Source organism: Acinonyx jubatus, chromosome B4 (genome assembly GCF_027475565.1).
Source record: "Acinonyx jubatus isolate Ajub_Pintada_27869175 chromosome B4, VMU_Ajub_asm_v1.0, whole genome shotgun sequence".
NCBI classification, from domain to species: Eukaryota; Metazoa; Chordata; class Mammalia; order Carnivora; family Felidae; genus Acinonyx; species Acinonyx jubatus.
The window spans coordinates 57,191,352-57,204,761 of NC_069387.1; the positions used below are offsets into that span (position 1 = coordinate 57,191,352).

Consider the following 13,410-nt stretch of genomic DNA (forward strand, 5'->3'; position numbering starts at 1 on the left):
CCTAACAGTACTTAATTTTCTCTTCAGAAGCAGTGTTGCCATAAACAATATAGCAGTCAAGAAGCAAGAATACATCAGGCACCCCTGACTTTCAAACATACATGCTGGTACACACCTCTTCTGGGTAAGCATGGATAGCCCCCCTCTTATACCCTGTCAGGCATGGCTGAGGGTAGGGCTCTTTTTGAATGGGAAAATAATCACAATTATATTTGTACAGAAAAAGTTGTTGAATACTTGGATATTTATCCCGGAATTCAGTCAACGAACTTATGTTTGAGCACTTACTCTGTACAAAGCACCATATTATGTGTAATAAAGAATCAATCTTAAAATAGCTCACAGATTACCAGGGAGATTAGAATGGGCTCAGAGGGGGTACCTGGGTGGCTCAGTTGGTTAAGTGTCTGACTCTTGATCTTGGCTTAGGTCATGATCTCACAGTTTGTGGGATCGAGTCCCACATTGGGCTGTGTGCTGACACATGGAGCCTGCTTGGGATTCTTTCTCCCCCTCCCTCTCTGCTCCTCTTCTGCTTCTGCGCGTGCGCGCTCTCTCTCTCTCTCTCTCTCTCTCTCTCTCTCTCTCTCTCTCTCCTCAAAATAAATAAATAAACTTAAAAAATATATATGTTAAAAAAAAAAAAAGAATGGGCTCAGAGAAGTCTCCATAGAAGAAATGAGAGTTGAACCAGGCCTTGAAACATGGGTTGCATTTGGAAAAGCAAAAATCATGGACAAGGTATTCTGAGGAGAATGGCATGAGGGAAAAACAAAGTAAAACAGAAGTAAGAATGCAAAAGCTTCAAATGTTTGAAGAAGAATCAAAGCTGGACAAGTCATTTTGGAAACTGGAGTTTGGCTGGGATATAGTAGAATATAAGTTTGGAGCAAGTTGCAGGTTACATGTGGGCTATTACTCAAGGCCAGGCCAAGGAGAATGAGCTTTATCTTAGGAAATGCTCAAAGCAGTGACATCTCTCATCTCTCATCACAACCTAGATGTGAGTGAAAGCAAAAGTTAATGCCTGGTTCTGAAATGACAAGAGAAATGGGATGGTTATCAAATAAAGTTAAGAAGAAATAAATAGAAAGTAGAGTGATCTGTGGGTCATTTCAGGTGGAGAAGGGAAAAGTGCTACCACTGCTAATGGCCTTTTTGTATCATACAACAGCTTCGTGCTTTCTCTAGATGACTTTGTTCACACTAACCCAGGGGTAGTAACATGATCACAATGTCAACAGTCCCTATGTGTGCCTGCTGCATGCCAGGCACAGTTCTCTGCTCTTAACATTGCTGTTACCTCCTTTAATCATCACCTCCCTGCTAGGTAGATGCTAATGTCATTTCCGTTTTAAAGATAAGGAAACAGGGGCGCCTAGGTGGCTCAGACAGTTAAGTGTCCAACTCTTGATTTTGGTTCAGGTCATGACCTCATGGTTTGTGAGTTCGAGCCCTGCACTGGACTCTGTGCTGACAGTGCAGGGCCTACTTGGGATTCTCTGTCTCCCTCTCCCTCTGCGCCTCCCCCACTCATGCTCTGTTGCTCTCTCAAAATAAATGATAAATAAAGAAACAGAAACAGTGAGTTAGTAATTTGCCTAAGGTCATTTTGTCATTACTTACACTTCATATGTAAGTAAACTGAGGCTCAGAGTGGTTTAGTTATTTATCTAGATCACACAGCTAGTATGTGGCCAAGCCAGGATTTGAATTAAAAATTTGTGATTGACTCCAAAGCCTGTTTTTTTCCATTAAACTCTTTTTCCTATACTCAGAAAAACACATAACAAGATGGTTTTCTCCAAAAAACAGTTTGTCACCCCATTTCTTTCGTGTCTTTGATGACTTCTAGTCACAGCATCTGACAATTTTCTCTTCAGGAGTTGGTAAGCTGTCTCTGTAAAGGGCCAGATAGTAAATATGTTAGGCTTTGCAGGCTATATGGTTTCTGCAGCAACTACTCAGCTTTGCTGTTGTATCACACAAGCAGCCATGGACAATACTGAATGAATGGGTGTGTCTGTGATACAGTAAAACTTTATTTACAAATTAGGCTGGATTTTACCCTCTGGTTGCAAATTGCTGACCCCTTTAATTGCTTAGTAGGCAGGGATTTTTCTGTCCCCTCCCCAACTTGCTTTAAAAAATTGGCATTTTCACTTCATACAACGAGGCATCAAGGTGGGGGGGAGGGTTATGTTAAAATAGAATTGAATTGACTTCTGCTTTTTCAGAAATAGTTCCATCTCTCAGGAGGGAAAGAATATGTATGTATGTATGTATGTATATACGTAAAATATAGTTTAAACCAGAAATAAATTTCTGTTTTTATTCTTTTCTGTTCTGCAGATGCCTTGCATCTAGAGAGTCTTACAGTGATTCCAAGACTGGAGTTGACACCTTTCTCAGGTGTAGCCAACCGAATCCCAGATGCATGTGAAAGGCCCAACCATGTGAAAATAGAGGATGGTGCTTTGGATGTGACTAGAAGACACAAGTAAGTTAAAAGAGCCAAATATATTTACCCTATTCCTGTTGCCTAAGCTTTTAATCAGTTAAACTTTTGAATCCTGAGATCATAATGTGTTAAGTAAGAAGGTTTTATTGTGGAACTTATCTAACTCTGAAAATTGACAATTTTAAAGGTGTCTCTATAGTTTTCTTGAAGTGCAGTTTTCTTGCACTTTGAATTCCGTAACATCCATTCTAAAATGTAAAAAGACAAATTGGGCTACCCAAAATGTTTCCCAGGTTTTAGGAATATACTATATACTGCTAAGTTAACTTTTTCAGATAGGTTTTGATCACATTTCTATTCCTTCTTCTTCAAGGTTAATGAGCCTTTGCAAATCCTTATCCCTACACCCTCCCTCTCCCCAAGCTCCTCTGTGCTCACCTTTCTGAGTACACAGACTGACCTTCCTCAGGAAAAGTTTGAAATGTCAGTGGGGTTTGTGAGCACTATCCACCCCGGTGAAATTTCCTTGCTGTATCAAGGATGCAGAAACAAGACTTTGAATTGCAAATTCTTTATTTCCATTTTTGGCTAGATTCCTTATGGTTTGCCATCTCTCTCTGGTGGAGGTTGGAGCTGCCTTTCCTTATGTCTTACTAAAACCATGAACTTAATTAGAAATTTGGTTAAGCTGAGGCAGGGAAGGGAAACAGTTGGTATTAGCTGAAATTCTCCGTCTTTCCATCAGGAGTAAGGAGCTTTGTTTTCTGTTGCCAGGTGCCCAGGCCCTGAAGTTGGCCCCCACTCAGGAACAGATCTTTCAGGTTGCCTCAGGATGAATGATGATCTAAGGATGGAAGTGAGCATTTGACTATATTTCACCTTTATTTTTAGTACGACCATATCCTGGTCCTCTTCTATGGTATATTTTTTTGAAGTATTATGGACACTCTTATAGCAAGTGTGAATCTCATACCACAAAACACAGATGCATGAGAAATGTCAACCTTTCTTGACAAGAGATTACAATTCAGGCATTTGGGGGCTTTCTACTCCTTCTGTAGTACAAGCTAAAGGATAAATAGACAAAAGGAGATTTTGGTGAAGTATGCTGAATATTTTATTCGAGAGGCAGGCTGATTTGAGACTTAAAATTTACTAATGACTATAAGTCTTAGGTCTCATTGTCTGTCTAAGAATTGAAGTCAAACCTAGATAATCTTTGAAGTGCTGGTACTTTGTAAAAAGTCACAAAGTAGGGCAGTGCCCAGAGAGTATTCATGGCTGCAGTTAGGTGCTAATGGTACTTTTCTACCAAAAAAAGAATAACACTAAATAACACGTCATTTAGGCAAACTCCCCAGGTTATGGAGATATGTATGGAGTGATCCCTCTGTCTACAATTGAAACCACGTTCCATAATTTTCTCAGTCAAAAGGAGCAGACAGTTCTGTTTCAGGATCTAACAATCCAGTATTCTTCCTTTTTTTAATTGCTTGAGATATAATTCACATATTAAACAACTTATTCAGGTAAATGCTTTTATTAATTTTTTAAATATAATTTATTATCAAGTTAGCTGACATATGGTATATACAGTGTGCTCTTGGTTTCAGGAGTAGATTCCCATGATTCATCGCTTACATACAATATCCAGTGCTTATCCCAACAAGTGCCCTCTTCAATGCCCATCACTCATTTTCCCCTCTCCCCCAGACCCCCCATCCACCTCCCGTTTGTTCTCTGTATTTAAGAGTTTCTTATGACTTGCCTCCCTCTCTGTTTGGAACTATTTTTGCCCCTTCCCTTGCCCCATGGTCTTCTGTTAAGTTTCTCAAACTCCACATATGAGTGAAAACATGATATTTGTCTTTCTCTGACTGATTTATTTCACTTAGCATAATACCCTCCAGTTCCATCCACGTTGTTGCAAATGGCAATATTTCATTCTTTCTCATTGCCAGGTAGTATTCCATTGTATATATAAACCACATCTTCTTTATCCATTCATCAGTTGATGGACATGTGGGCTCTTACCATAATTTGACTATTGTTGAAAGTGCTTCTAAAAACATTGGGGTACACATACCCCCCATGAATGAACACTCCTGTATCATTTGAAGAAATTCCTAGTAGTGCTATTGCTGGGTCATAGGGTAATTCTATTTTTAATTTTTTGAGGAACCTCCACACTGTTTTCCAGAGCGGCTACACGAGTTTGCATTCCCACCAACAGTGCAAGAGGGTTTCTGTTTCTTCACATCCTTGCCAACATCTGTTTTTTTCCTGAGTTGTTAATTTTAGCCACTCAGGTTGGTGTGAGGTGGTATCTCAATGTGGTTTTGATTTGTATTTCTCTGATGATGAGTGATGTTGAGCATCTTTTCATGTGTCTGTTGGCCATCTGGATGTCTTCTTTGGAAAAGTGTCTGTTCATGTGTTCTGCCCATTTCTTCACTGGATTGCTTTTTAGGTGGTGAGTTTGGTGAGTTCTTTATAGATTCTGGATACTAACCCTTTATCTGATATGTCCTCTGCAAATATCTTTTCCTGTTCCGTCAGTTGCCTTTTCGTTTTGTTGATTGTTTCCTTTGCAATGCAGAAGTTTTTTATCTTCCTGAGGTCCCAATAGTTCATTTTTGCTTTTAATTCCCTTGCCTTGGAGATATGTCAAGTAAGAAATTGCTGCGGCTGAGGTCAGAGAGGTTTTTTCCTGCTTTCTCCTCTAGGGTTTTGATGGTTTCCTGTCTCACATTCAGGTCCTTTATCCATTTTGAGTTTATTTTTGTGAATGGTGTAAGACAGTGGTCTAGTTTCGTTCTTCTGCATGTTGCTGTCCAGTTCTTCCAGCACCATTTGTTAAAGAGACTGTCTTTTTTTCTATTGGATACTCTCTGCTTTTTCAAAGATTAGTTGGCCATATATTTGGGGATCCAATTCCGGGTTCTCTATTCCGTTGGTCTGTGTGTCTGTTTTGTGGTAATACCATACTGTCTTGATGGTTACAGCTTTGTAATAAAGGCTAAAGTCCAGGATTGTGATGCCTCCAGCTTTGGTTTTCTTTTTCAACAGTACTTTAGCTATTTGGGGTCTTCTGTGGTTCCATACAAATTTTAGGATTGTTTGTTCTACCTCTGAGAAGAATGCCTGTGTAATTTTGATTGGGATTGCACTGAATGTGTAGATTGCTTTGGGTAGTATTGACATTTTAACAATATTTGTTCTTCCAATTCATGAGCATGGAATGTTTTTCCATTTCTTTGTGTCTTCTTCAATTTCCTTTGTAAGTTTTCTATAGTTTTCAGCATACAGATCTTTTACATCTTCGGTTAAGTTTATTTTATGGTATTTTAGGTATTTTATGATTCTTGGTAGAACAATTAACTGCTTTTAATTAAATTCACAGAATTGCACAACAACCATCAAAATCAATTTTAGAACATTTTGATCATCCCATAAAGAAACCTCATACCCATCAACAGTCTATCCCTTCTTCCCACCAAACCCTCAGTCCTAGGGAATCACTAATCTACTTTCTCTGTATATGCATTTGCCTATTCTGGATATCTCATATATATGGAATAACCTCTTGTGGCCGACTTCTTTCAGTTAGTATGATATTTTCAAGTTTCACCATGTTGTAGCATGTTACAAGTACTTCAGTCCTTTTTATGACTGAATAATGTTCCAATGTATGTCTATATCACATTTTATCTATTCATCAGCTGATGTGTGCCTGTGTTGTTTCAATTTTTTACCTACGTCAATAATGCTACTATGAACTTTTGTGTATAAGTTTTTCTGTACCCATATGGGTATCCTTTTGGGCATATATCTGGGAGTGGAATTGCTACATCATATGGTATCTGTAATATTTCAAGGAACTATAAAACAGATTTCCAAAGTCGCTGCACCAGTTTATATTCCTGCAAGTAATGCAGGAGGATTCCAGTTTCTCTACATCCTTGTCAACATTTGTCCCTTTTTTGATTATAGCCATCTTGGCAGGTGTGACGTAGGTTTTGATGGACTGGGTATGCATTCTCCTAATGACCAATGGTGTCGAACATCTTTTCTTGTACTTTTTGACCAATGTGCTTCTTCTTTGGAGGTATATCGCCCCAGATCTTTGCCCATTTAATAAATGGGGTTCTTTTCACTGCTAAGTTATATGACTTGTTCTTATTATTCCTTTTAAGTGTGTGTATCTGACATTTTTCTGTTCCTTAATACCCATCCTATTGAGTAGCTAAGAAAAGGAAAGAAAAAGGAAATGAATCTATTTTGCTATTAGTTAGCAGTTATTGTAAGTTTAATAAAGGAAGTTGAACTTGGAAGCTTACAGGATGTTTGGTTATTAGTAATTTCCCTTTTATCTGGCAGTGATTTTACCAAGAATGGGGAAGAAACAAACATCACTTGTGTACCAGGTACTTTGTAGGAAAGCATTTCCACATGCCATGTTATTAATCTTCTCTGCAACTTTGGTAGGCATTCTCTGCTTTTACAAATGACACAGCTGAAGTTCACAGAGGTTAGTAACTTCCCCAAGATCACTCAACTGGTAACTAGCAAATGTGGGATTCAAATTCTTGTTTGTCCACGTTCAAAAAATAAGCCTTTCTCATGGCTCCTCTTAGAACACTGAATTTAGAACTTTCACTCATAATAATTGATCATAATTACCTTGAAAGTAGTTTTTTGGCTAGGAAATGGGCTTCTTTATTTATCTAAAAGGATCTCCAAATACACTGTCATTAGGCTATGTGACTGAGTTTTGGTTTTTGTTGTTGTTGTTGTTCCTCCCCCCCCCCCACCCCCCATGGTCTTGATGCCATTAAGAAGCAGGAGCTAACACATCACAATGGAAACTCCTACCCAATGTTCCTGGGGAAACGTATAGGTTCCCTGAAGGTTCTCATGCTGTATTCTGTGCCATTTCCTCTAGAATCCCCAGGAAGCAGTCTGTCTGCTGCACTTGGCAGCTGATATCACTAATTCTCACTGTTCCCTTTCCAGGTTTCTTCTCCCCTGAAGAATCTCTGCAGCCTGTTCACTGCATGATTCACTCTCTCATGAGAGTAAATCCTACCTTCCTACCCCTCAACTCCCCCCACTTCATAAGTAATAGAAAATTCTCCTTAGAAAACAATTTTCTAAGCATTCTCATTAATAAGTACAGGGATTTATAACAAAATGTGAGATAAAAATTGCCAGAAAATATAATCTGTGTTTATCCCAGTGACCCATAAATTATGGTATTTTTCTTACATCTCTGGCTTCAAACTCTAGTATTTTTGTCACTCTTGAGAGCCTTCATAACAAGCAACTTGGACCCACGAGCTGTGAGATCATGACCTGAGCGGAAGTCAGACACTTAACCAACTGAGCCACCCAGGCGCCCCTGAACATCCGTATTCTTAAGAGGATCTATTTGAGTGAGCAAAGGACTCTAATAAGATTATTATCTCAAAAAGAACATCTCATAGTAAATAATTTGGGGCCCAGCTTAAGACATTTTTGGGAAAAATGGAGTTACTCTACTGACCCAGAAAATTCATTTATTTGGAATATTGCAGAAAAAAAAAGAGAGAATAAATTATTTCTAAACCTCGCCTTTTAGAGATTCAGGCTAAAATATTTATGATATCTGGGATTTGTATCAAAACAATGCAGGGGTGGGTTTAGTGGGTGACAAAACAGAGTGGCCACAGGTTGGTAATAGCTGAATCTGCAGAACGGGTACACAAATTTTACTTATTCTATTCTGTTACTTTCGTATTTATTTAAAATTTTTCCGGTAATGATTTAGAATTATAGCCACATCACATAGGCTTTGGAATCAAGCAGGCCTGGATTTAAGACTGGCTCTATTACTTGTTCGCTGTGTAAACTTGGACAAGTGGCTTAACCTCTCTGAATTTTCTTGACACCCTCCTACCCTCCCACCCCGTGAAACAGAGATACTACTTTTCAGGGTTCTTTGGAGGATTCAAATACACACATACATGCATTACATGTATGCATATGCATAAAGCAATGGCTATGTTCTGGCCTAACCAGTCCATGGGAACAAACCAAATCAGTTATATTTAAAGAAAAGACAAACCTTAATTCTGTTTCCCCACTCACTGATGAATAGGAAGGCCTTTCTTCTCCATGGGGTCCTGTCTCAACATTTCCAAGAGCCTCTAGGGGTGTATACCAATATCTCCTTCAGGCCTACCAACTAGTGAGTCCCAGGGCAGGATGCTTCAATTCCTGAGAGGCTTAGGGGAAAGGAAGCTGGTTTCAGCACTCACATCTCTGCAGGCCTTTTGTTTGTGACCCATAATCCCCACATGCCCTCTATGTTTAACTCTTTGGAGCTCTGTGCCTGATCACCTTAGTGATCTTTACTCCCCAGCCAGCAGAGAGGATTCTTCTTTCTTGTCTCAGTACTTCAGAGCAAGGTCCTACTACAGTGTTGGGGGGCGGACTACTTGTGATGGGATTGTTAAAATGACCCTCTCTGTGTCAAGGTACATACAGAGATAAGCCAGTGGGCTGGGAGGCACAGTGGCCAGGAGCCGTCTCCCACTGACTCCAGTACTGTGGCTCCCGTCGGGGGGGGGGGGGGGGCCCAGTGGTCTGTTTAGCCCGACTTCCTCAACTCTTCCTCACTCTTGGCAGTTTCTCTCCAGGGCCCAGTTGTCTCTCCTTGTAGTCTGTCTTCTTTTTCTTAATCACATGCTCCCACCATGGAGTCTGAACAGCAACCGAAGAGCCAAACTGGGGGTGTGCCTAGGTACCTGTGTGTGTCCCCACATACTCAGAGAATTAAGGAGCTTCATGAAGATTCTATGACAATGAAATGGATTCTTCTCTTTACCTACTTCAGTCTCAGATCTAACCCCACCAAGACACTTTATGATGTATGCAAAGTACCTGTTTCCTAGTAAACACTCAGAAAGCAGCTATAGCTGTCACCCAGAATCAGAATTATCAGCAGTGTGAAGCTCAAAAGATCCCTTCTCATGAGCATTAGGTAATGTGTAGAATTGTCAAACCACTATGTTGTCTACCCGAAACTAATAAAACATTGTATGTCAACCATAAGTCAATGAAAAAAAAAAAAAGACAATACCTTGTCACAATCGGAGGATATGAAGATGAATTTCTCTGTTTTTAATTTGGCTGTTAAAAAAATAGGTCTTTGAGGTCTCCTCCATGTTATTACATGTTTTTGTCTAAGATATACTATCACTAGGAGGAGATGATTTATGAGACAAAGGACAGAGTCAATTTTGAAATATCTCAGAAGATTTTCTGGTCATTGTCTGTCATAACCTTGGAGAATAAATAACATTGCCAGTTGCAAAATTGGAACATATAGAAGTTGACTTATAATTGTACTATAAATGAACCTCAGATTGGTAGGTGTGTCCTGTAGATCTGAGGGTGTGGTGTCGTTTTAGGTACAAAAAAAAAAAAGCTTGTGAGGAAATTTAGTTTTGTTTAGGTTATAGTAGTTGTGATCTTTTGGTATTCGATTTTATATTCTCTTTCCACAACATTGAAACCAACACTGAGTCAAGGACTTTTTTTTTTTAAGTTAGAATGAAATAAGCCTATATATAGACTCTTTTCAGGTTTTTTCCTCAGAAAACCCTATGAATTTATTGGAGTAGTACCGATCATCTAAAATAGATCTAATAGTAAAAATTACATTGGTAACACAAATGGAAGGGTCTCTGGTCATAAAATCTATAGCTAAAGAAACATTTTATCTAAAAGAGCAAAAATAAAGTAATCCTGGGAGATGATCTAGGCCTATTAATTACTCTTACTAATAACCTAAATATTAATAATAATAATATCTTATTCTTCATATTTTTCTATCTAAATATTGAAATAATCCTGGTGTGTGTGTGTGTGTGTGTGTGTGTGTGTGTGTGTGTCCATGCCTGTGTGCGTGGCCTGCGTTTGCTGACCCAGCCCATGGGAGAATATGTCTCACTTTGTTCCATGAGTACCTGGCTACCCCACCCTCCATTAGACGCTTGCTGTCAAAAGCAAATGGGCTGGCCACGGATTTTCATGTAAATGTTATGCAGGTTGCTATTTGAATGACTTGCACAGGAAGAACATTCTTCCTGCTCTATGCTGTCGACATGTGTTAGACTCATTGACTTGAGCCAGTCTTCTACATGTAAGTAAGTCTGTCATCTGAACTTTCTTTTTCTTGCTTTTAGTCAGTTTCTTAACTTGTCTTGGTTTTAAAATATATCCAGAAATTTATCTTTTTCATGATCTGCCAAGTATTTATAGCTGTTTTGTGGAGGTTAGGTTTCCTGTGGGTCCGGGATGCTGGTTTGAATAGTGGTGACTTGAAGCTGGGGGGAAAAAAGCACAATTGTAGAAAATTTTTGCTGAGTTGTCTGTCATCCCCACTCAATATGCACAGACACCCTGAGGACTTATATTGCCAGTTTCATTAACTAGAAATCTAAATTTGAAAAAAAAATCGTTTTTCTAGTTATTCTGTAAGAAGGGAAAAATGCTTGGACCAATTTATGAAAATCTAGGGCTTGAGATATGTTTGTTGTCTATTGGGATTTTTCCGATCAGTGAGATATAGAAAGACTAATGAATTGGAAATAATATCCAATTGCTTACCTTGCAACTGCTCCTGAACAATGATGTAGTAATGTGTGGCTGCTAAATGTGACATTTCTCCAAAATTACAGAATTATTATTTAATCCATAAATATTTTACATTTATCAAAAAGCTTCTCTCTAAAATGTTTCACATATAAGGTATTAAAACAGAAGAAGGGCTTACACAGAGCATTACAGCAAATGAGACTCATTTGTAATGGAGGTAAACCGTATTTTGCTGTATTTATTATTTTGAGTTTAAATAATAGACATTTTTTAGTTTATAAAAATGATGTGTTTCCTGTTTTCTCATATTGAAAGCCAGCTTAATTAAGTATAAAATACTTAAGTATAAAGTAAAATTTCATACCCCTTAAATTCAGATACAGGTATCCACAACCCTAATAGGTATAAGAAGTCTTTTTCTGAAAAAATTAACTTTTTAGTTAGTACAATATAATTTATTATTATTATTATTATTATTATATATGTATTATAGCACAGCAGCAAGTGTTTCAAGACATATATAATCAAATTTTTATATGTTATAGGATTTTAAGGGGGTCTGATTTTTAAATTATCAAGGAATGAATCCTTGTTGACTTTTATGAAGTATGATATTCAATAAAACTGAAGGATATTTAATATTTTACTATTTTTATAGCTTCATTTCTTACCTGTATATTGGAATATAGTTAAATAAGCATGTAATAATTGCTAATACAATCTATTAACTATTTTAATGATGGGGATATCATCATTTACCTGTAGGGTATAAGGTACAATTTCTCTTCAAAATGTAATTCAGGGCACTTGGGTGGCTCAGTCAGTTAAGTGCCTGACTCTTGATTTCAGCTCATGTCATGACCTCACAGTTTTGTTGGTGAGATTATGCCTCGTACTGGGCTCTGCACTGACACTGCAGAGCCTACCTGGGATTCTCTCTCCTCTCCCTGTCTCTCTGCCCCTCCCTTGCACACGTTCTCATTCTCTCTCTCTCTCTCTCTCTCTCTCAAAAATAAAGACATTTAAAAAAATGTAATTCAAATATGACCCCAGTCTATTTTGTGCATATTACTTTCCTCGGTGCAATGCTGCCTATAATTTATGGTTTGGTTTAGGCATTTGTCTTCCTGACTGGCTTACAAACTCCTGTGAGACAAGTACTGTAGTTTAGTGTGCCTCCGGCCTCTGTCACTGTTCCTGGGACAAAGTGGGCCTTTGATGAAGGTTGTTGAATTATATCAAGCTGATGTCATGAGAGGCTTCAGGCACACATGATCTGACCCAAAGGCATTTAAAGCAGAGACAAAATGAAATAGGGAAGATTGTTCAACGTTGATATATAAGAGGATTAGGTATAAATTCTTGCTTTGCAAGTTTGTGGATATTTCTAAACATTTGAGGTGAACGTTGTAAACATTTATGTTTAAATCATCTACCTGTTTAAATCAATAATTGGCAAGTCTGTACCTCACCAACAGCCTGGGTTAGGGTATCTCAGAGACAGTTCTGTTTACAGTAGAGAGGACACTGTATTTCATCCGAACTGGGTTTGGAAGCTTACATTACTATTCTGAATACTGCTGGGAAATTACTTGATTCACTGGCTTTACTTTCTTTACCTGAAATAAGTAAATACTTTCTTGCTAAAACCCACTTCATAAGGTTGTTAGATGAATTAAAGGAGATGATATATGAAAAGGGCTTCCGTAAATTTTGAATGCTGTGATTGCATTGCATAACTACATATTCAGCAAACTCTTGCTAAATCCTTACCTTTCTGTGACTATAGTCCATATTATCTGGGGTAGATTCTAAATACTGGGTGTGATATACAATATCCCTCCATTGAAACCTGTTTGGTTGTGGCTGTTAATAAGTTCTCTGCTTGATTATTGAATATGTAAGTGTCTTCACCTTTGAATGGTCTGTGCAGGTTTTTGGTATTTTCGAATGGTTTCAGTTTTCAATATTAAATTTTATTTCCCACATAAACCAAATAATAATGAAAATATACTTATCAGAAAAACGTATTATTAAAGAGTAACCCATGTTCCTACTGCATTATTTGAGAGCATGTGAACTAATCAACCCTAATGTCCTCAAGTTGCCCCCAAATTAGGAAATCCTGATCAAGATTAAGAAGTTCAAATAAGACTTTCAAGCATTTGCCCTGACAGGCTGGGACTACAGTTTTGTTAAGCTCTTTTTGAGCGCCGAGTAGTAGGTGGTGATGTCGATGTAATCCCTCAGATCTTTGAGAATGGGATTAAGTTTAAAATGTATGATTTGTCTAGCTGGAAAATAGA

The 13,410-nt window shown here is 38.1% G+C and overlaps 1 protein-coding gene across 1 annotated transcript in view; it reads left to right on the forward strand.

Annotated features, from left to right (window-relative positions):
• Positions 1-13,410, forward strand: part of IRAG2 (inositol 1,4,5-triphosphate receptor associated 2) — a 127,872-nt gene that overhangs the window by 85,824 nt on the left and 28,638 nt on the right. Inside the window, exons 21-23 of the mRNA XM_027035758.2 lie at positions 28-124; positions 2,353-2,500; positions 3,236-3,317. Of these exons, the coding sequence (XP_026891559.2) occupies positions 28-124; positions 2,353-2,500; positions 3,236-3,317 (327 nt within the window). The remainder of the gene's footprint in view (positions 1-27; positions 125-2,352; positions 2,501-3,235; positions 3,318-13,410) is intronic.